Source organism: Chenopodium album, chromosome 5 (assembly GCF_948465745.1).
Source record: "Chenopodium album chromosome 5, dcCheAlbu1.1, whole genome shotgun sequence".
In the NCBI taxonomy this organism is placed as follows: Eukaryota; Viridiplantae; Streptophyta; class Magnoliopsida; order Caryophyllales; family Amaranthaceae; genus Chenopodium; species Chenopodium album.
The window spans coordinates 6,340,116-6,360,646 of NC_137838.1; the positions used below are offsets into that span (position 1 = coordinate 6,340,116).

At 32.2% G+C, this 20,531-nt stretch overlaps 2 protein-coding genes across 3 annotated transcripts; both read right to left on the minus strand.

The window, feature by feature from the left end:
• Nucleotides 1-913: 913 nt before the first annotated feature.
• On the minus strand, nucleotides 914-5,258 carry LOC145631685 (uncharacterized). The gene is made up of 5 exons (XM_081683831.1): nucleotides 4,819-5,258; nucleotides 4,045-4,325; nucleotides 3,151-3,450; nucleotides 2,715-3,044; nucleotides 914-1,998 (listed from the first exon to the last, which is right to left on the minus strand). The coding sequence occupies exons 1-5, from the start codon at nucleotides 4,988-4,990 to the stop codon at nucleotides 1,087-1,089; spliced, it is 1,995 nt and encodes a 664-aa protein (XP_081539957.1). The 5' UTR covers nucleotides 4,991-5,258; the 3' UTR covers nucleotides 914-1,086.
• Nucleotides 5,259-12,559: 7,301 nt separating this feature from the next.
• On the minus strand, nucleotides 12,560-17,512 carry LOC145631686 (putative calcium-binding protein At1g02270). 2 transcript variants are annotated; one of them, XM_081683833.1, is made up of 11 exons: nucleotides 17,086-17,512; nucleotides 16,500-16,714; nucleotides 16,261-16,365; nucleotides 16,045-16,150; nucleotides 15,110-15,330; nucleotides 14,953-15,029; nucleotides 14,747-14,855; nucleotides 14,521-14,646; nucleotides 13,748-13,858; nucleotides 13,563-13,670; nucleotides 12,560-13,305 (listed from the first exon to the last, which is right to left on the minus strand). In XM_081683833.1, the coding sequence occupies exons 2-11, from the start codon at nucleotides 16,638-16,640 to the stop codon at nucleotides 13,084-13,086; spliced, it is 1,326 nt and encodes a 441-aa protein (XP_081539959.1). In that variant the 5' UTR covers nucleotides 16,641-16,714; nucleotides 17,086-17,512; the 3' UTR covers nucleotides 12,560-13,083. The 2 variants fall into 2 exon arrangements, with proteins under 2 accessions (XP_081539959.1, XP_081539958.1); XM_081683832.1 differs by lacking the exon at nucleotides 17,086-17,512 and adding an exon at nucleotides 16,820-17,025.
• Nucleotides 17,513-20,531: the final 3,019 nt, after the last annotated feature.

Consider the following 20,531-nt stretch of genomic DNA (forward strand, 5'->3'; position numbering starts at 1 on the left):
GCTTGATACATCTTCTACATGGAGTCTTTCAATATAATTTTGAAATTGAACAAATTTGATTCAATTGATTGCTGAACTAGAATTGACCTATGTCGCTACATCGCATAAATCCTCATCAACAAATCGATTCATCCTGCATAATTGGAAAAAAAAAAAAAAAAAAAAAACACATTAATCCAACTATCATAAGACAATAGATAAAACTCAAATTATGAATAAATATAACCCAAAATTAATAGGAAAACTATCCATTATAGCTAGAGAATAGAGGTTTATAATGAAAATAAAATATTTATAAGAAAAAAAGTATTATACTCCGTAGTAAATAAATAAACCAAAAATTAGTAGTTTACCAAGGTCGACGATAGCCACTACTTAGTATAGGAAAAAAGAAATTCACAAAAAAAAAAAAAAAACAATAGTGCTTGTGTTTTAAGGGAGGAAGAGCATACCAATTTAAAAAAGGATTAAAAAAAAAATGGTTTACAAGCATCTTCATTAGAAGTCCAAGCTCGAGTTCAACGGCGCACGAACCCACGAGCCACAGCTAGAGTGAGCTTCAACCTTTAGTCATCCTCGCCGATGGTTGAACATGAATACTCCATACAATGTTGGATACTATTATATTAAGGTCTCTAGTCACTCCCTAGGTATGGGGATTGAATCATAAAATCTATAGTTATAATACATCGGTTTATATCTATTAATTTTCCACCACCCTTGTAGTTATGATCAGCAAGATATCTCAAGAAAGTCGAGACTAATCAAAGTATCTCCAGCTCTTGCAATGCAGCACTTCATCTGTTCTCACTTAAGGCGGTATATGAAATAAAGACCTATGTTACTAAACATGAGATATACTAAGAGGAGTGGACGATATAACATCCAAGGAGATTATGATGAAACTAGAAGATATACAAAAACAAAAAACCTTTTAAGAGCTTTGTCATATGATTATACATATAGATCAGCAAGCTAACTCTGATACTCTAAAAACAAAGGATAGCCTAAACACAACCCAGTCTAGAACCTGTACTGGGGCCCCTCTCACCCCTCTTACTCTAAATAAGCAGTTAAAAATGAGGGTCACTCATATACAAAACTCAGCTCGAGAGTATTTAAACCACTCCGGGCTATCCATAGGCCAAAGCAAGCCATGAACAAGAAAACAACAATAACTACCTTAATCATGTGCACGGGTGCTGACCTCTTAAATAAACTATGATTTTTACCAGCACATTGCTTCTCACAAACTTCCTCTGACAAGCTCCTAATCTCAGTAACAGATGGTTTAAACATGTCCGCCTCAGCGATGGAAGTATATCGCTTCTGCAGGCGGATTCTCCTCTCAGAGTTGTCAGCACATTGCTTCTCACAAACTTCCTCTGACAAGCTCCTAATCTCAGTAACAGATGGTTTAAACATGTCCGCCTCAGCGATGGAAGTATATCGCTTCTGCAGGCGGATTCTCCTCTTAGCAGTTCCCTGCTCCACAGATTTAGCTGCACTTGGCCGAGATCTCTGAAGATGGGTTCTTATCTTGATTCCGGTTTCAACAACTTCGACATCATCCAAGCATGATTTATTTCCATCTGCTGCAACAGAATTTTCAGCAAGATCTTCTAAGCAGATAATATCCTCATGAGGAGCTATTCCCGTGGTGACAGTTGAGTCTGAATCTTCACCCTTGAAAGTTTGTAAGCGTAATCTTCTATTTGCAGTTCCTTGCCCTGCAAAATTATTAGAAGACGGAAATTGTCTATTACAGGCACGAGACCTTATCGTGATTGCATTAGTTCCACCAATTTGATTGTGATCTTCAGTCTTCATAAAGCCGCCGCTAAAATGTGTTGGGGGACAATTATTTGGCTGTACGGTGCTAGTATCGCCAAGGAACCGATACAGAACATCATCATCAAAGATACTATCATCATCAGCTAACGGGTAATTCTGATTAAGTTCCTTGTCACCAGTAATGCATCCAAATCCTACATCATGCTGCACAACAAATTAGCAATATCAGTGTATCCATCCACAACCACCACATATGATTGTCATGACACATGCAAAACAAACTGCATATAGTACAGCCACCACTGAGAGCCGATGCTTGGCAAGCATGCTACACACCAAACAAAAACTTAGTGACCAAGCAGCCAATCTGCCAAGTGATAACACCGCAAAAAGGGGTCTAAACAATGATCAGTCTTATTACTTTATTACAGAAATAAGGTGGCTCCGGTAATACACCAATGCACCTTGGTGGGATGGGAACACAAGCAATTTTATTAATTGACTCCATCAAGGGACATAGACAAACCAGGATATCTAGGTGTTAGTTCTTAGTACAAAGAATATGCATATTTAAGGAATCTCATTCTCAATCTCAGACCTATTCCTGAACAGAGTACTAAAGTAGGCTTCTTTTGGGCAGCCAAAAAAAAAAAATTGATATTTTCCCCAATTTATTGATTCCCGCTAATACTATCGCTCCCTCTTATTATTCTCATTCAAATTGACCTACAATCTGTTAGATACGGAAGACTAGTGGTCTAAAATATTAGGAATTTTATACATTTTATCATTGAAGTTATTTAGATCATTTAATTAAGTATCCAAGCCAGTAGTTTGACTTAACAATCAATCCCCTGACCAAGTTCATTGCTGTTAAAACTTTAAGAATTATAATCAATGGTAGCTACTAAGATATCTACCTTCTGCTGGGCTACTTCAACATCAGACCCGCTACATGATCCACTCTCCTTGCCAGATGAATTCTTCCACATGTAACTTTCAGCAAATGGATCCCCATGGGGTTCCTTGTAGAAGAGTGCATCTTGATTCATAAAAGAACCCATGTAGCCAGAAGCTTCTACTGTTCCATTGATGTCCTGTAGGTGCAATCCATTATGACCATCACCAAAATCTGCAGGGAAAATGTCTTCCATGCCAACTGGTTCCTGGTTCATCTGCATCGACTGCCAAGTATAGTACGAATCCGGGGAATCATTGAATCTAAATGGTTCATTGATATGGGAATCCACCTGACAAGCAACACAAAACAGCACAAGTGGACAAAAAGTTAATCCCAATAATATATTATGTGCAAATAGAAATAGATTATAATAAGGAATTTATTGATATACTCACCTCATGCACTATTTCTTCATTCACCCGAGGATGATTAGGAAACACCGTCTCAGATGTTATACTATCACAAGTTTTGGCCACACAAGTCTCAGATATCAATTGTTGCTCTACACTTTGCTCAACAGACAAGGGAGAAGCCGCAAAAACTGCTGGCCCTGACCGAATGTCTTCATGTGTGATATTAGTTGGATTAGGTGAGCAAATGTTTGTTTCAACTTCATCAGTATGGGAACCATCATCATTATCATCTGGCTTCAAATCATCAGCTTTCTTAAATAAGCGGCAGAGAACATATGCCCCCTGTGAGATTAATTTATTAAGGGGAAAAAAGTCAATTATTGTGTCAAAAGTGAGACATTGGGAATTCAAAATTGCAAGATCAGAAGAGGTAATCACTCAATGAACACTATCACTGAATGCACATAGTGAAATCCTCAAGAAAGAAGACCAGACATTTTTCATTCTGTGTCCTAATTGCTGTACTAAATTTTGAACCAATATTCAGGAGTAATTAAACAGTGTCTAAAAGCACCATGGATGTTTTCTAGGTATTCTAACTCAAGCACAAACCAAAGGATTCAGAAAAGACATAGCAATAACGCAGGACAAAAATTACTGAAGATTTTTTTTACTTGAATCAAAAGTTCTAGAGTCTTATTCTTTCTTAATTCAACTTCCGTAAACCTTTTTCTTTCATAACCAATCAAGGCTAAGTGCACAAGCAATGAAAGCCACATTGATACCCCAATAATATCATATAATGAAAGAAATCCAGACATAAGACTCTCTAATGTGATAATATGAAACGCACACTACGAATCCCCCCACCCCAACCCCAACACACACACATCCTCATATTATACAAATCCATAGCGCAAGGGAGTTTAATTATACCTGTCCTGGGTTTGTGCCATCGAGCTCCTGGAGGGTAGTGCGATACTCATGGATAACCCAACTGGTACGCTGCCCTTTGGGAGCTCGCCCTGTATAGAACACAAGGGTCTTCTTCATACCAATTAAACCCTTTTTAACCTTCTTGATGCTCCTGTCCTTACCAGTGGCCTTCCAGTAGCCAGCTTCGGTAGCTCGATTCGATCTTTGACCATTCGGGTACTTCCGGTCACGAGGACAAAAGAAGAACCATTCATGATCATTCGTTTTGATAGCTGACAAATCTGAACCCATCATCAACAAACAAAGCACAATAATCAGCAAAAACTTCATAAACAAACCAAATGAATTTGGAACTAGTTAGTAATTAAACAACAAGATTACATCGTGAACCGAAGCCTATATCCATGATTAACAAAAATACTACAATTCAACTAAATAAACCAAATTAATCCCGAATAATCGGTCAAGTCATCAACAGTTCATAATCATCATAACAAAACCCTAATTCCACATTTCACAAATTATCCCCAATTCATCAAACACAAGATCATTGACAAGCAATCCAAAATTGAACAACTTTAAAAACTAATAATCAAACACTCAAAAACCCAAATTCACATCAATCCTCAAAAACCCCACAAAATTCACAGCATTTTTCAAATACCCACCAAATCAAACACCAATAATTACACAAAAAATACAGGGAAAAAAAAAAAAAAAAATTAAAGAAGAAACACATACAAAAACATAGATAATAAAAAAAACATATATTACCAGGCAGATCCCAAGGCTCAACCCTGCAAATATCAACCTCTTTGATGCAAGAGACATCATTTTCTTTGCCATTAATCTTCAACCTTAGATAATGATCAATCAACTCAACATCCGTCGGTTTAAACCTAAACCCCAGTGGCAACGTTTCAAAAGGCATAGCCAAAGCTCCCATCTTTCTTCTTCTTCGAACCTAAATACTCAAACTTTATCAGCTTAAAATCAAATCATAGAATTAAGCATTGAAGAAGTAAAAAAAAAAAAGGATTTTTTTGGGGGGTATTTTTGCTGTTTTTTAATGGGTTTTTTTAAAAATAAAAATAAAAATTTACTGATTCAGTAGCAGAAAATTCTGGGAATCAATCAATGAAATGAGAAGGGGAGTAGCGAAGTGAGGAGAGAGAATGAAGGAGTTTGCTTACACAGGTGAATAAAGGGAAAGGAAGAGAGAGAAAGTGAGTCAATTTATCAATTTATGGAAATGGACAAATAGATTTTCTCTCGTATATCCCGCGTCCATTCAGCCGCGTTAATCCACCTATGTGAAATTCCATTTTCACCCCTCACTTCATACTAGTACTCACTACTCACTACTAGTTGGTGTATAAAAGAAAAAATAAAGAAAATTACCTTTATCCGTATTGGTATACGAATACGCATCTTTAAGAATTACTCTGTATGTATGAATAGTAGAAGAAGAAAAATGAGCAATTTAACATAGAATAATTAAAGAAAAAATATAGAAATTTAGAAAATTACCTTTATCGAATTTAATATAAGCAGCTTTAAGAATTACTTGTATATATTGAGTAGAATAAGAAGCAAATATGAGTAATTTACACACATATTAATGGTCTTATTTATAATAAAATTGATTTTGTAACTGCTGTGATCTTTCTGATTTCTAATTGCCACGTTATTCAACCATTAAAATAATGACATGTAGAAATCTTTCCTATTTCTCCTACTTGTGGTATGACATCAGGGTTACAATCAATGTATTTTTAACATCTGTCAGCTGATTACTGATTCAAGTTAATACAGCCAATGGATTCATAGCAGTTGTTTTTTTGCCAGTAGTATTTCTCCTTTTCTCCACATGGTTTATGAATTGAGATTGCATTCTAACTGATCAGTAATGTCACATATCTCAACTGATCAATGTCACATTATTTCTCTCTACCAGTTAATTCAGCCAATGGGTTCATGCCGCGTTATTTATTTCTCCTAACTTTGTTATAAAATGTGATATTTCAGTTATTAGGTCATGTCACACAATTTCTACCTATCTACATGTTAATACAACCAATGAATTCATGCCATGTAGTTTATAAGGCAATCTCTTTCATTTATAGTTAACACCTGTTTCAAGATATGAGGTTTCAACAATTAAAATCACGTCATGATAATTTTTATGCCACATTATTTTTGCCAACACGATGTTCCTCACTTCTTTTTACTTATTTTATGACTCTACAACCTACACTTAAACTAATGGAACTGTGTTAATTTGTCTATGAGCGTTTTTAAATACTTGTTCCACTTTGCTTTTGCGACCATTTTTAAATACTTGTTTCACTTTGCTTTTGCGACCGTTTTTAAATACTTGTTCCATTACCTTATTTGGAAAGTTTTTATAATATTTAATTCACTTCTCTCAACTAGTGGGACCCAATATTATTATTTTTAAATTTTTTTCTCCAATTTACCTTTCATTAACCCCACTATCTCTATATTTTATTACTTTTTTCCAATCTATCTATCTATATATTATACTAAAAGACAAGCGCCTCTTTGAAGCAATATGATTAGACCAATTAGACATTTGACGGAAAAGGGATAGATATAAAATGTATTATAACTATTACTCGTGTTTTAAATTGTAATATTCGTATTAACAATGCTATTACTTATGAATTTTTTTTAGAAAAATTAACATTTTGATTTAAAAATCGTGCATTGCTCATGTACTATACTAGATATACAACAATCATGTGCAATAATTTATGTTGTTTTATACATAATAATACTTTTAACTGTAATAGTATGTGTATATAATATCATATTTTTTATAATATAAAAAAGTATATGTATATAATATAATATTTTATAACACGTGTCCTCCATACCAAGTGTTTGGTTGTTGGTGTAGTGGTGATTGAGACTACACTTGGTAGGGAGGACCTGTGTTTGCTCCCCTGCAACAACAATCGGAAGGGGAGTGGAACCTAATAGCCTAAAACAGATCCTCAAATCTGGATTAGCCCAAAGGGTGAACCGGATAGAACACCCAAAACTCAATGCATATATGGCGGGAATTAACTTATCATTTATCTATCTTATACAAAACTCCAAAGTCTAAATTTTTTTCAAAATATAATAACAACATTTGTAAGTTTTTGTTAATATGAAAGATATAAACCTATCAAAATGTATATATAGTTAAATTGTTTAATAACTTATATCGAATGCGTAGTTTTATTAAAATTATTTGCATGTAATCATTAAATGTGTTGGATGTTGTGTAGCTATGCAATGTCCAAAACTTTAGTTGAGCGACTTTGATTTAGTGATTGTACGGTAAAAAGATATTGACTTTGATCTTGAAACCTAATAGTCTAATAAATTCTAAATAGAAAAATTAAAACAAAAGGAAATGAAAATAGTAAATGACTTTAAATATTAAAATAAACATAACCTTTTAAATCAATTTAGCGAATTCAAGAGACAATTTTAAGGTTTTTAAAATTAAATGGGGGAAAATATATGTAAAAAGAACATTTTTAGATATATAAATGTCCATGCACTATTATAAGAGTTTTGTTAACCATTTTATAATTAAGGTAGGGATAAATCTTAGTAATATATACTCCGTATATTTTATTTACATAAAATTATCAGTATCTATACTTATATACGAAGTATTTGTGTTGTATACTATATTTAATCAGTTGTTGGTTATATATATGACTATTATATAATATATAGTTTTTGGCACAATGCTTAACTTAGGAAAATATATGTTCTGGTAGGTCAAATATAAGGTTATTATTGTGTTTATAGATTTAATGAGTGCGACAGATAAATAAAACATGTATATATTAGATTGATTGTAGTTTCTGATGCGGATGGTATGATAAGAAAATTTTAGTTTTTTCTCAACGGGAGATATAAATAAATTAGTCCACTTCTTATATAGCCATGTGGAGTATTATTCAATTATTTTTCAATTAATAAAATAACATTATAAAAAATTAAAAGAAATTCAAATAACATAAAATACTATTCAAATAACGTTCCTTTAATTTTTTTTTTATTGACCATTAGTAACCAAGTCCTTTAATAGTAAATGAATTATCTTTGTTTTTATTTTTATTTTTCCTACGGGTTTAATAGTTTGATATATAAACCGTGCATTGCACGGGCACTATGCTAGTTTCTCCCAAAACTCCGCACGTGAAGAAATAAAACAAGGTTTTTAAAAATGGAGGGAGTATATTTTTTTTTCTCCAATTGAAATTAGAATAAATGACACATGCACGCAATTTATAAGAAATAAATTTTTATTAAAAAAGATAGCAAAATAAATAAGCAATAATTATGTGTTTAAAGAAACACTAATTAAAAATCGTACGTTGTTGTGATAAATTTATACGTTTTTCCATTTTAAGAAATGTATACGTAATACAAGTACACTATACGTAGTTATATTACCCTTTGATTTATACTGTATTCGTATAAGGTTGTAAAAGGGTAAAATAGGAAATTCAAAGAGCGTTACGAGGAAGATTGAGGAGAGAGAGAGAGGGTGTAGAAGTCAGCTGGCCAATAAGAAGATGACAGGTAGGAAAAATAGTGAAATACAAGAGAGTGGCAGGAGTTGGGAGTTGGGACCCACTAATTGATGACGTGTTAATTGGAAGGAAAGTGTGACGAAGTTTTAGAGGGAATTTTCCTCCCAATTTCCTATTTAAATATTTGTTTGTAATAATTAATCCAATATTTTACTGTGGTTGTGTCTTGTGTGGGACCTTCTTAGAAAGAAGATTGTGACTGCTGTTGATTTGACTATTTTCTGTCATTTGATGGATTTTAATTCGGGCCCAAGGTATCCTAAATTTTTAAGAATTTGGTGTATTCGGGTTTTGGTATTTGGCCCATGAATTATTGGATTTTTATTTTTAATGTGTAAATCTTATTTATAAAGTAAATGGATTCAATCTAACATATGCTAAAAACAAAAACTTCTACTCGTATTACAGATCTGTTTTCTTCAGTTTAATTTCAGTTCAATTCATAATTTCTTTATCTTATAAACAGTTCAATTCAGTTCCTAATATCCTTATTTGATAAATATTTCAGTTCAATTCAGTTCGGTTGGTTTAGCTCCAATCAGTTCAGTTCAGTTCAATTCAGTAAATCAGAACAGGCCCTGCGTATAATGTGTATGAAGGTATACCTATTTCAAGGAGATATGATCATAGCAATTTTGAATTCTTGATGATAATTATTTGATATACTGCGTAATGATATTCTATTTATTTCTCTAAATAGTCTATTCATTGAGTTCTATGTTAATTAATTCATATAGTTAAATAATTCATATAGTTAAATAATTGATATTTTTCATCCAGCTATCCTAACTATAACTTGTTGAATATGATTGAAACTTATTCAACCATTAATTTAAACATTTTCTTTAAATAAACGATGCATAATAAGTAAAAAAAATCGGGAATTGAATTGAACCATTCATATTAACGGTTACATACCTAACATGATTACACAAAATAAGATATTTCTACTTCAAAAATCATCAACTTTCGAGTAGTTTTAATGTATAGTACAACCTTAGATAGTTCTATGGTACTACACTTTATCCTGTTATGGTGTAGTATAGTGGTGTGAACATGAACGTGGAAAAAGCAAAAAAAGATAAAGCCACGCACTAGAGACGTTTAACCATGCATGCAATATATAGCCACTCCACTATCTAACATCAGCCAACTTACACACTTCTTTCTTGATTTAAAGCGCAACAAATAAACCAACAAAAAAGTACGTAAAGATTTCTAACAGAATAATAACACTATTTCCTAATATTAAAGCAACATTATTGCAATATTTTAATTAGAACAAGATAATATTAAAGCAACATTATGTACTTTATTATACTCCGTAGTTTATTTTAATTAGTTGCTCTATTTTCTTACATTGTATATACAGAAATTTGAATTTACTAAATTATAAGAGCAATTTTATATGTACTAAGTAAATATAATCTATACACTTACCTTTATTTCTTATTTTTTTTTGTCACACAGAGTTATCATTTATGATATATATATATATATATATTTCTTTATTGCAATCTTGCAAATAATAAGAAACATAGGTTATATATAACACAAATTTTTATATGTGGCTGATCATACCGTGTGAGTGTGTAATCGAGGTTATTTCTTGAGTTACTAGGTCAGGGGTTACTCGAGGGGTTCGGTTAGGAGCTACTTGGTCAGGAATTAATTGAGGTGTTCGGTCAGAGGTTACTTGAGAGGTTATCGGTCAGGAGATATTTGAGGGGTTACTTTGTCAATAAGGTTACCTGAGGGGTTCGATTAGGGATTACTTGAGAGGTTAATCAGCGAGTAATAACTTTGAGTAACCCCTGACCGAATAACCCTGGCCACATGGTGTTGCCAACCATACAGAAAAATCTCTCAATATTTTAAGTATACACCAACTGTTTCTCTCTCTATATATTTATTTTTATTTTTTTGGTTTTATTTATTTTTTTAGGATTATTGATAATACGGAGTAACTAGATTGAAATGGAGAAAATATTACGGAGTGAGTACAGAATAAGAATATAGTCGTATAATTTTAGTTTTGAAATATCATTATTATTATTATGGGCCCCACATCCTAAAGTTTTAGGCTTTGACGATTACTGATGATAATGCATGTTATTGCATGGATCTTTTTACTTTCTAGACGATTCTTATCTCAAATCTCTCTCACCCGTACGTACATAAACCAAACTTTAAAAAAAAAAAAAATATTTTATAAATATAAATACTGTATTAATATTTTATTTTTTAATTTTCCTCTTTTCAGTCCTTTTATTTTTTAACGTTCTTTCTGCTTTTGGTTAGTCGACAACGCCCTTTTCCTTACTTTACATAGTTGTATTAATAATGTGTTGAATGTTGATTGTGTTCTTGGTACGTAATATAAGAATAATATCTAATGGTTCCAATATCTAATTTTCCTCATCTTTTGGGTTGAATGTTCAGTGGATTTGGGATCATGTTCCATTCTTGTTATGTGGATTCTTATTCATGGAATTATTCACTACGAATTGTGTTTATGCTAAATAATCTATGTTATCTACACCATGTTCGTAGACATGTACTATAAATTACATGTAATAAGAATTCTTCTATTAAGGAACTAGAATTTCCCAATGTTTAATTTTTTATACCTTTTGAAAAAATAAATAATAATAATAATAATAATAATAATAATAATAATAATAATAATAATAATAATAATAATAATAATAATAATAATAATGAAGCTCGATGTCAGGCGATTGGATATGGTTTCATTCCCTTCTCCTTTTCTTCGCTTGGGGAATTAGAGAAGGAGGCTGTTGCGTTACTGAAGCGGATTCAGAGGTTCTCAACGACGCAAGACATTGGGGCTCGTGCTGCAGCTTATATCTTCACTAGGGTAGAATTTGCTATAGCTAGAGGAGTGGGGGCCCAGATTGTATCTCAGCTTCCCACTAATTTATTGTAGGTTGTATAATAATAATAATAATAATAATAATAATAATAATAATAATAATAATAATAATAATAATAATAATAATAATAATAATAATAATAATAATAATTAAGACGTTATAGCTTTTCAATGGAGTGAAATTTAGAAATAAACCTTAATGCATGGATTATTTTTTGATTGATAGAAATGATGGATTGTGAAGTGAGGAAGGAGTTGGTGAGTTGAGGGGAGAAGTCTGAAGGGAGAATGGATTAATTAGGTTTGTATATTACTTTGTACATGCTAAATGTAGGGCTGACGATCCCTGACCTGACCAGATAATAACACGATCCGACCTCAACCCGAAGTTACCGAGAGAAACTCGAACTCACCCGAAACCTAAACAACCCGAATTCTACCCGATTTGACCCAAATTTCATATTTCGTAATTACATTAAGTTTTACATTATTTTTGATAGTTTCTAAACATAACCCAAAATCGACCCGAAATCTGGCCCGAACCCGATCTAATGACCCGAATTACCACCCCTAGCTAAATGAGCTAGCAATTTTAGTTAGCTTATTTAATACTGAGTATTTTTTTTTTAAAAGGAAAAAAAAAAGGTACCTGTTTTTTGTAATAAATGTTAATGCCAAATTGCCAATGCAACCATAATTACATGTCAATGTCTATCGTTTCTTGTTGGTTAGATACTTGAATTGTAGAATGGTTTTCTATTTTAATTGAAAAAAAATGTGCATATTAGGTTGACTTAAAATTTAGTTGGTTAGGTTAAATTAAAAAAAAAGTTTATATTATGCAATTAATTATTTTAGGAAAATTGTGTTACGGAGTAGTACTTTATGTCTATATTTAATATCGATATATGCTAAATTGCTAATACGTGGCTGCCATAGTGGTTGGAGTTTTACTGGCACAAACTAATTGTATAGAAGATGGACTACAAAGGAATTATCACCAAATGAAAATTGCATTGCCTTTTGGTGCAATATTAACAAAATCTGGTATGAATTATACACGCTACCTACAAAATCTTACAGTGGCTGCAGAGCTGATTATACACACATTTACAGTATACAACTTCATCTGTCCTCTATTCATCAAACGGTATGCTTCCGCGTTCTTCCTTGTATTCATTCACCAGTTCGATCAGAAATCTCAGCACAATTCTGTAACTGAACTGACCAAGCATGAGCCTATTGCACTAGCATTGACGATCTCTCCGTCCTGGGATTGAAAGTCAAATCCATTTACAAAACAAAACATGCTTATGAGATCCTGCTATTACTCATCCTCTGATATATTGTCCATGAATAGAGGTCTACCAGGTTATGGTTGAATCTAAGCTTAAGAACGTACACATCACAGTCACCAACAAAAAGTTGATGAGTGTTTAATTATGCATTAATCCTCTTATGTATTTTGCTCATTGAATCTCATGCTGAAAGCTGAAACCTCTCTTATTGCAGTTTTTGTCATAAAATCTGAGAGCATGGCATTCGTACAGGTGAGAACACAACAGTGAGCCGAGCATGGTCAGACAATGAGTAGTCTTCAGGCCACATCCCTTTCTCGACTTCAGTGGGGAAGAGAACTGCATTTTTAACGCTGAACCCAATAGCTTGCACCGTGTCATTGACATCACAGCCATGTACACTTCCATCATCATCCGTGTCTTCTGAATTCCAGATTCTTTCCTGCAATAATAAGCAGCTTGCAATATAAGAACATAAAAAAAAAAAAAAAAAAAAAGGGAGATAGATTGATTTCATAATGACTATTAGTCTCGACTCTCTAGTCATTTACAATGATACAAGTTCCATTACATGGGTCTGTAACTCTGTACTTTGCTAAAATGCAGATCAGGTTTTTATGTGTTAGCAACACCAAGGTCTTTTAAATTAAGTAATTAACATCAAAGTCCAATGTGAGCAAAAGTAAAGTTTGTTTTCACCTGAAATTCACTGTAATCGAGAACTCCATTTCCATCAATATCTGCCTGAACCCACAAGTCTTTCATTTCTTCCTCACTAAGTCCGTAAGGTTGGCCAGCTAAATTTAGCTGCAAAAGCAGAAAGATCAGTTAGAAATGTACCAGAGAGGGTAAAAATGAGCTTGATGTTGAAAATCTATCATTACCTGTCTAAGAGCCTCACAGAAACACGAGTAAGTTATATAATCACCCCCGCTATCAGCCTTTATAAAGGCAAATGCATCATAAGCTGTCAATGAAGCTCTCCGAAGTAATGACTGTAAAGAAACAGATTGCCAATTAGATACATAGATGAAAACTGCAACCTTGATTACAAGCTTAAAAAGAGATTCATATTTGATAATTAATACTTTTGATATTAATTACAGTGACAATCCAGATGACTAGATCTACAGTGAGATGCAGCAAAATCGATAGATCAGAGTAGTTCACCAAGTTGATCATCATAAGCAACTGATTATTATGGTTTCTGAATTTCAAAATATTATTCAATCATCAAATCATGCCGTAATCAATTAAAGAAAGTCAAAGCATCAAATTATAACACTATCCTACGAAGTAATAATTTAAAAAGTATTTTGACTAAGACCTTCAATATACAGACGACTAACTTAAGAATATTGACAGAGATTTTCATTATGATTAATACTTTTTAAGTTTGAAATTTAAATATCTAGTTTATTTCATAAATTTCCAATAAAAATCCCAAACTAGCCAAAACTTAAAGAATTTCGTTAGCCATAAAGAATTTCCTAAGTGTGCTAACATATACAATTCTTATCCCCAATCCTTTTCAATGCATTAATATACTAATTTCTTAAAACAGAAAGATAAGAAACAGGTAATCAAGGCAATTACAGTCTAGCAGACATACAAGCAGGATTTAAGATACATAAAGAAAATGAAGCAGGCATTCAACCTTGAACATACTAAATACTGTCTCATTCCAGCTTGTCTTGAGAATCTTCCGACACTTGTTTGGGTTAAGAAGCCATATGAAATCAACCCCACAGATGTTTCCTCTGTGATTGCGATGGCTAACCCACTGTGTAAGAGAAATGAGCATGAGAAAAGGAAGAACCCTAATTACAGCTGTATATGCGAGAAGATACATTTATTTTTGAAATAATTTAGGTGATGATCACCTTATGAGCATCAGCATCTGTGTACTGATGAGCAGTGTCATATGATGAGACAAACCCTTGAGATCTTAAAAACTTGTAAACATGTCCACGTTTGCTGCCATTCCAATCACTGCAACAAAAACAATTTAGTGATCAATCTTCAATGTAGTACCAACAACCAGCAAATCCTTAGCTGCAAAAACGTAGTACATATGTAAGAAGCTTACCCACAGAGTAGGATAGGCATGGGGTTCAGCTTAAATTCTTTCTGGTAAGATTCCACATTTTGTAGGATCTCATAAACCTGAATATTACGTAATTTCATGATTAGAGGTTTGTAATAGTCAAGAAACAACCACGCCAACCATATTGAATACAGCATACTTGGTGCAATCTCACTAGGCAGAGACTAGAATCATGAGGAAACAATAAGTGAGTGTTCACTATGATAATCTCTTGTCGGACATTTGTACTTCGATTTTGATAGAAAGGGTTAACTAATTCAACATGTAGTAACTGAGCAACACGATCTCCAATATCATTCAATAGCAAATCTCGGTGATTAATAACTTTAAAATAATCTCGATGTACTGCAGTCAGCAGACCTACATTTTCCAGAAAAAACATCACAGGGTCTCAGTCAGGAGGGGAAAAAAAACACAAAAATTATATTGTCTGCGCTTAGCAGCACCGTAAGCATAGATACTAAAGTAGGACTACAAAGTACTATATTAGTCATTGTTTATTTTACTAGTTGATTGAAAGTGGTGATATAACACAATTTTGTATTATGCAGCAGTTGATGACTATATTTTAGCTGGACATTACCACCAACCACTGCTGTAATAGAAATATGGAATACAATACCCAAATCATGCAACTAATTTCAATTTATTAATGGCAACACCACATGAATGTGACGTTGCAAACCTCACCAAACAATAGAATAACGTGATTTATCACCGGTCCACCGCCTTTCTCTTCCCTACCAAGTACCAACTCCTTTAGTCTTTTTATTTCCACCTCTCAGTTTCCCAAACAGCAACTTGGACCGTTAGGCAGGATGGTTGAGAATCTAACGAAATGATCATGTAAATAGAAATACAAGAAACAAGTTTCACTCCACACTATTACAGTATTAACAGTACTATACCATATAACTCACAAGAATACAGAATCACATTATCATCATAATTCAAGGCAAACTATCTAGCTAGGACGACTACAAAATAAACGTTTGACATTCAACAGCGTGAATTAATAGAACAATAGCATATGTTTGACAGCCAACAATGTGAATTAAAAGAGCAATAGCATACCGTCTCCACGATTGTTCGTTCGTGCTAGCTGGAAATTATTGTAACCAGCATCACCAAGCCGCTTTTCATACATACTGACAAGTTCTTCATTACCAACCCAAAACTCCTAAACACAGCACATAGAAATCACAAGTATTAGCACCCCAATAGACCAATAACAAATTGCAATGCACCATTAGCATACTATTGAACACAGGACATGAAAATGCCACCAACCTGAAGACAAATAATAGTAGATCTCTCACACAACAACCAATCTAATATCCTTTGATTTCTAGCTAGCCAAAATGCTCTGTAATCGCTCTCACGGCCGTCTTGATCCTGTTACCTCCCCGAAAACAATACGAAAATCAGCAATAATCACCAGAAGACCAACAGAGAATGCAATCACCAACAATATAATGAACATTATAATTCATAATAAGAACTATATTATAAAATGCTAATCAACAAACCTCATCACTCAGCCTTTTGTAGATTGGAGCAAGGATATTAAATGTAGTACATGTAATACATTGATCTGTAATTGATGAAGCAATTGCATATCTCCCAATTCTCGAAATTCTTCCCTTCAACATACTTTTTCTTCTTACCATTCCTATTTTCTCACCCTTATCTTCTTCTCCAATTACTTCCAGCGCAACAAACAACAAAAATTGATGCTCCTTACCTATAAATTCCGATTAAACCAACATACATAAATCTTATTATAATTGAAATTTTATATTTGTTTCAAAAGCAATCAAACCCAATTCAATATTTATAAAAAACATACCCAGAAACATATATTCATCATTAAAACTTCATATACAAGCCATATTACGAAGTAAATCACTAAAACATCACTCCAATGTCAAATTATATACAATTTCACAAATCCCAAAGCGACCCAGAAACAAACACCTTATGTGCATTCCAAAAACGCAGAAAAATAACAAAAAAACTCAAACCCATTAAACCCAATTGTCAAATAATGACCCCCATAATAAAACAAAACAAAACAAAACAAAAAATCTCAAAAAAAATTGGCTTTTCCCTCACCTAAAGGGTTCTTCAAACAGCAAGAAATTGTCTTTAATTTATTACAGTATAATTAGCAACAAAAAAAATCAAAAAAATTTGCAGGATTTATTTTCTGGGTTTTTGATTCTTAGATAATTGCTTAAAAATAGGAAAATTGGGAACTTTTTCGAGATTTTGGGGAAAAATATACAGAATATAGAGAGAAAGAGAAATTAGTTGCCGGCCTGTTTAAGTTTAGAGAGAGAAAAAAAGAGGGAAGAAGATTTAATTGTATTCTGTAAAAATATAATTAACTGAAATACCGGTACCAATGTTCTTCTACAAATTGGTCTCTTTTTAAAGATAAGAACAGAGTAATTAATGAAGTCTCTTTCTTAATCTTAAGATAAATTTGATTGACTGCTTAATAGGTTTAATAGTGATTTATATGGCTATATTTATAGGTTTTTAAATCTATAATAAAAGAAAGAAAAATATTTGTAAAAAAAAAAAAAAAATTATAAAACCTACTTGTATAAATTAATAAATTCTTTTTTGGCTTTTTTGGTTGAATGAATGGACCATGTTACTTGAGCGTTAATTAATGATTATAGACTCTAATGTCCAAGTATATTTCCTACTTTAATCATTAAGTAAATGTTATCTTAGGAATAGTTATTAGTATCATAGTATGTATGTAACAAATATCTTGGGATATTTGGTTGCTTGATTATGGAAAAAACCTTGAAAAGATATTTGTTTAAGATTTAAAAAGTGGATTTAATTAGGTTAATTAGTAGATTAAAGAGAGACGATATTCTATACCTATGTTCATATAAGTTTGGACAATAAATTTATTTGTTTTTTTTTTTTTTTTTGGGATAAATTTACATAAGGGTAACCCAATCCATAACTCAAATAAGTTATGGGAGAAGTACATATATATGATAATATAAAATGTGACAAATGGTTAATGAATGTATGTAAACGTGTTTCCTAAGGCAATAATAATGTTTTTCAAGTAAAGATTGCCTATATTTGTGTATGTTCTATTTACTTGATTTTCACTGATTTGAACTTATATGAATTAATCTGAACTTATTAGACCTTATTAAAACTTATTTTAGTTGTAATTTGTACTTGGGTAACCCTTATCAGAACTTATTAAACCTAAACTGAACTTAACTAAACTTATTCACCTGAAATAAGTGAAAATAAAGTGAACAAAATAGACCCTAAGTAGTGGTCAATTGAATTTTTGATTAAAAAGTCAGATAAAAATTTACTATTTCAATCGCCTTGGCTAGAATTTAATTATCTAAAGGCAATGCATATTATGTCATGTAATAAAAGTGGGAATTGATTTTGACACCTCCATACAACAACATAGTTTTCTATGTTCTGCTCACATAGGAGTGTGTCAAAATCAATTAGTGGTGTGCTAAAATCAATATCCAATAAAAGTGCATGCATATATACTTAGGCCATGTTTGGTAATTGGCTTTTTAATAGCTTTTTTAGGTGGTCAAACAGCCAAAAAATATGTTTGGTAATTGGCTTTTTAGTCAGCGAAAAAGCTGGCTTTTAAGCCAAAATGAAAAAACTGCTTTGAGTAGCTTTTTTGCTGGCTTTTGGCTTGTTGGCCCACAAATTATATAATAAACAGCCAACAACCAACAATTAATTTACCAAACACTTTTATAAACAGCCAGCTAAACAACCAATTTCAAAAGCCATTATAAACAGCCAAACATTCCAACTAGTCAAACAAGCCAAGTGAACCAGCCAACCGCCAACAACCATTTGCCAAACAAGGCCTTAGTATACAAGTACTTTTTTTTCCACTATGGACTACCCTATCCACCCATGCATGCATGTGTATTGGAGCATTTTGAAAGGAAGGTGTAGATTTGTGAATAATGTTGGTTATCATAGATGCATTTTCCTAAGACATGATTATTAAAACTAATATAAAAGTGATTTTTAATCTTGAATTTCATAACAAAATCATGTCTTGATAAGTTTTATTATTAATGCAATATTCATGCATGTAGTAGTAAAGATTAATTAGTATATCAACTTTCCATTAAATTTGCTTCTTTGTCTTGCACATTTTAATTATTTAAAATCTTACTTATGATTAACATAATCAAGTATGCTATAGCTTTATGGTGACAAATAGGGAGACAATAAGCTAGCCTCGTGAATAATGTTTCAATCTTCTTCTATCTTTAACGAGCCGAAAGTTAAAGTTAATGAATTCCTTTTTACTATGGATCTTTTTGTTTACTTCATGTTAAGCTAATATCCTTAATTTATGTGATTTTGTTCAAGAACATGTCTTTTTAAATTGTAGAATGTGCCTCTTGGCTTTTGCTATAGTCGAAACGATAAAATAGAAAAAACATGTTCTTTTGCTTATTGTCCAATATACGTGATGTGCTAGCTCAATTGTCGCATTCTATATGTAGGACTATAATAGGAGTTGTTTTAAATGCCAAATAAACCACAAAGATTTATCTCTTTTTCCGTCAAGTGTTGATAAATCAAATAATTACACAAAACATGGAGTGTATAATGTGTATGTGTTACATCATTATTTGTAGACTCGTAGTAATAAATAACTCTGCAACAACAGGTATATGTCATCATCCTATTTGATAATAACAACAACAATGTCATCAATGCATGTACTTTTTATCTAGGAAACACAAAATCATTCAAAGATGAAGCATTAGCTCTTCATAGCGGCATAACACCAAAATATATTTTGTATGATTAAAGGAGACAGTCTTATAATTATTCATCCCTAAGGTGCAAGGTGCTCAAGAAGTTCCACGTCAAAATAATCACATAATCGTTGGTATTTGTTGCATTATATGACAATTTGACAATTAGAATATCCAACACATCTAAGCTACCGAAAATCAAACTAAGAAGGTCAGTTAGTTTCATATGATTTGGATATTATTGTTTTAATTGGTAAATAACTTGTCTATCTCCCATTAGTATATACGATGTATTAGGTATTTTTCTCATAAGAAGAGACTTCTAATGTTTCTATTTTCTAACCCCTCCAAAAAATCAATAAAAGACCAATTAAAATAGTGTTCAACATTGAATCCTTAAAACAAGGTAAGGTTTTATAATGTTTATTTTTAAAATGCATATGTTTGCCATCAAATAGATTAGAATTCAATTTCATAAATTATGTCAACTACGCTAATAGCAAATTGATTGATAAACTTGAGACTTTTAATACGGTGGTCAAATTGTCAAAATTATTTTGACAAAGATAAGTGTAGAGCATTGAAATGTAGACGTTTTAGTTTATTAGTAGTTAAATTACATGTTATTTGTACATTTGGACTAAAATCTAATTTTCATTCTTTCAAAATATTTTAACATCATTATTACTTTAAAATTGTTAAAGGCACAAGTTGTACAGTTTGCTTGTCAAATTGTTGCGCTTTCAAGATGTAGAT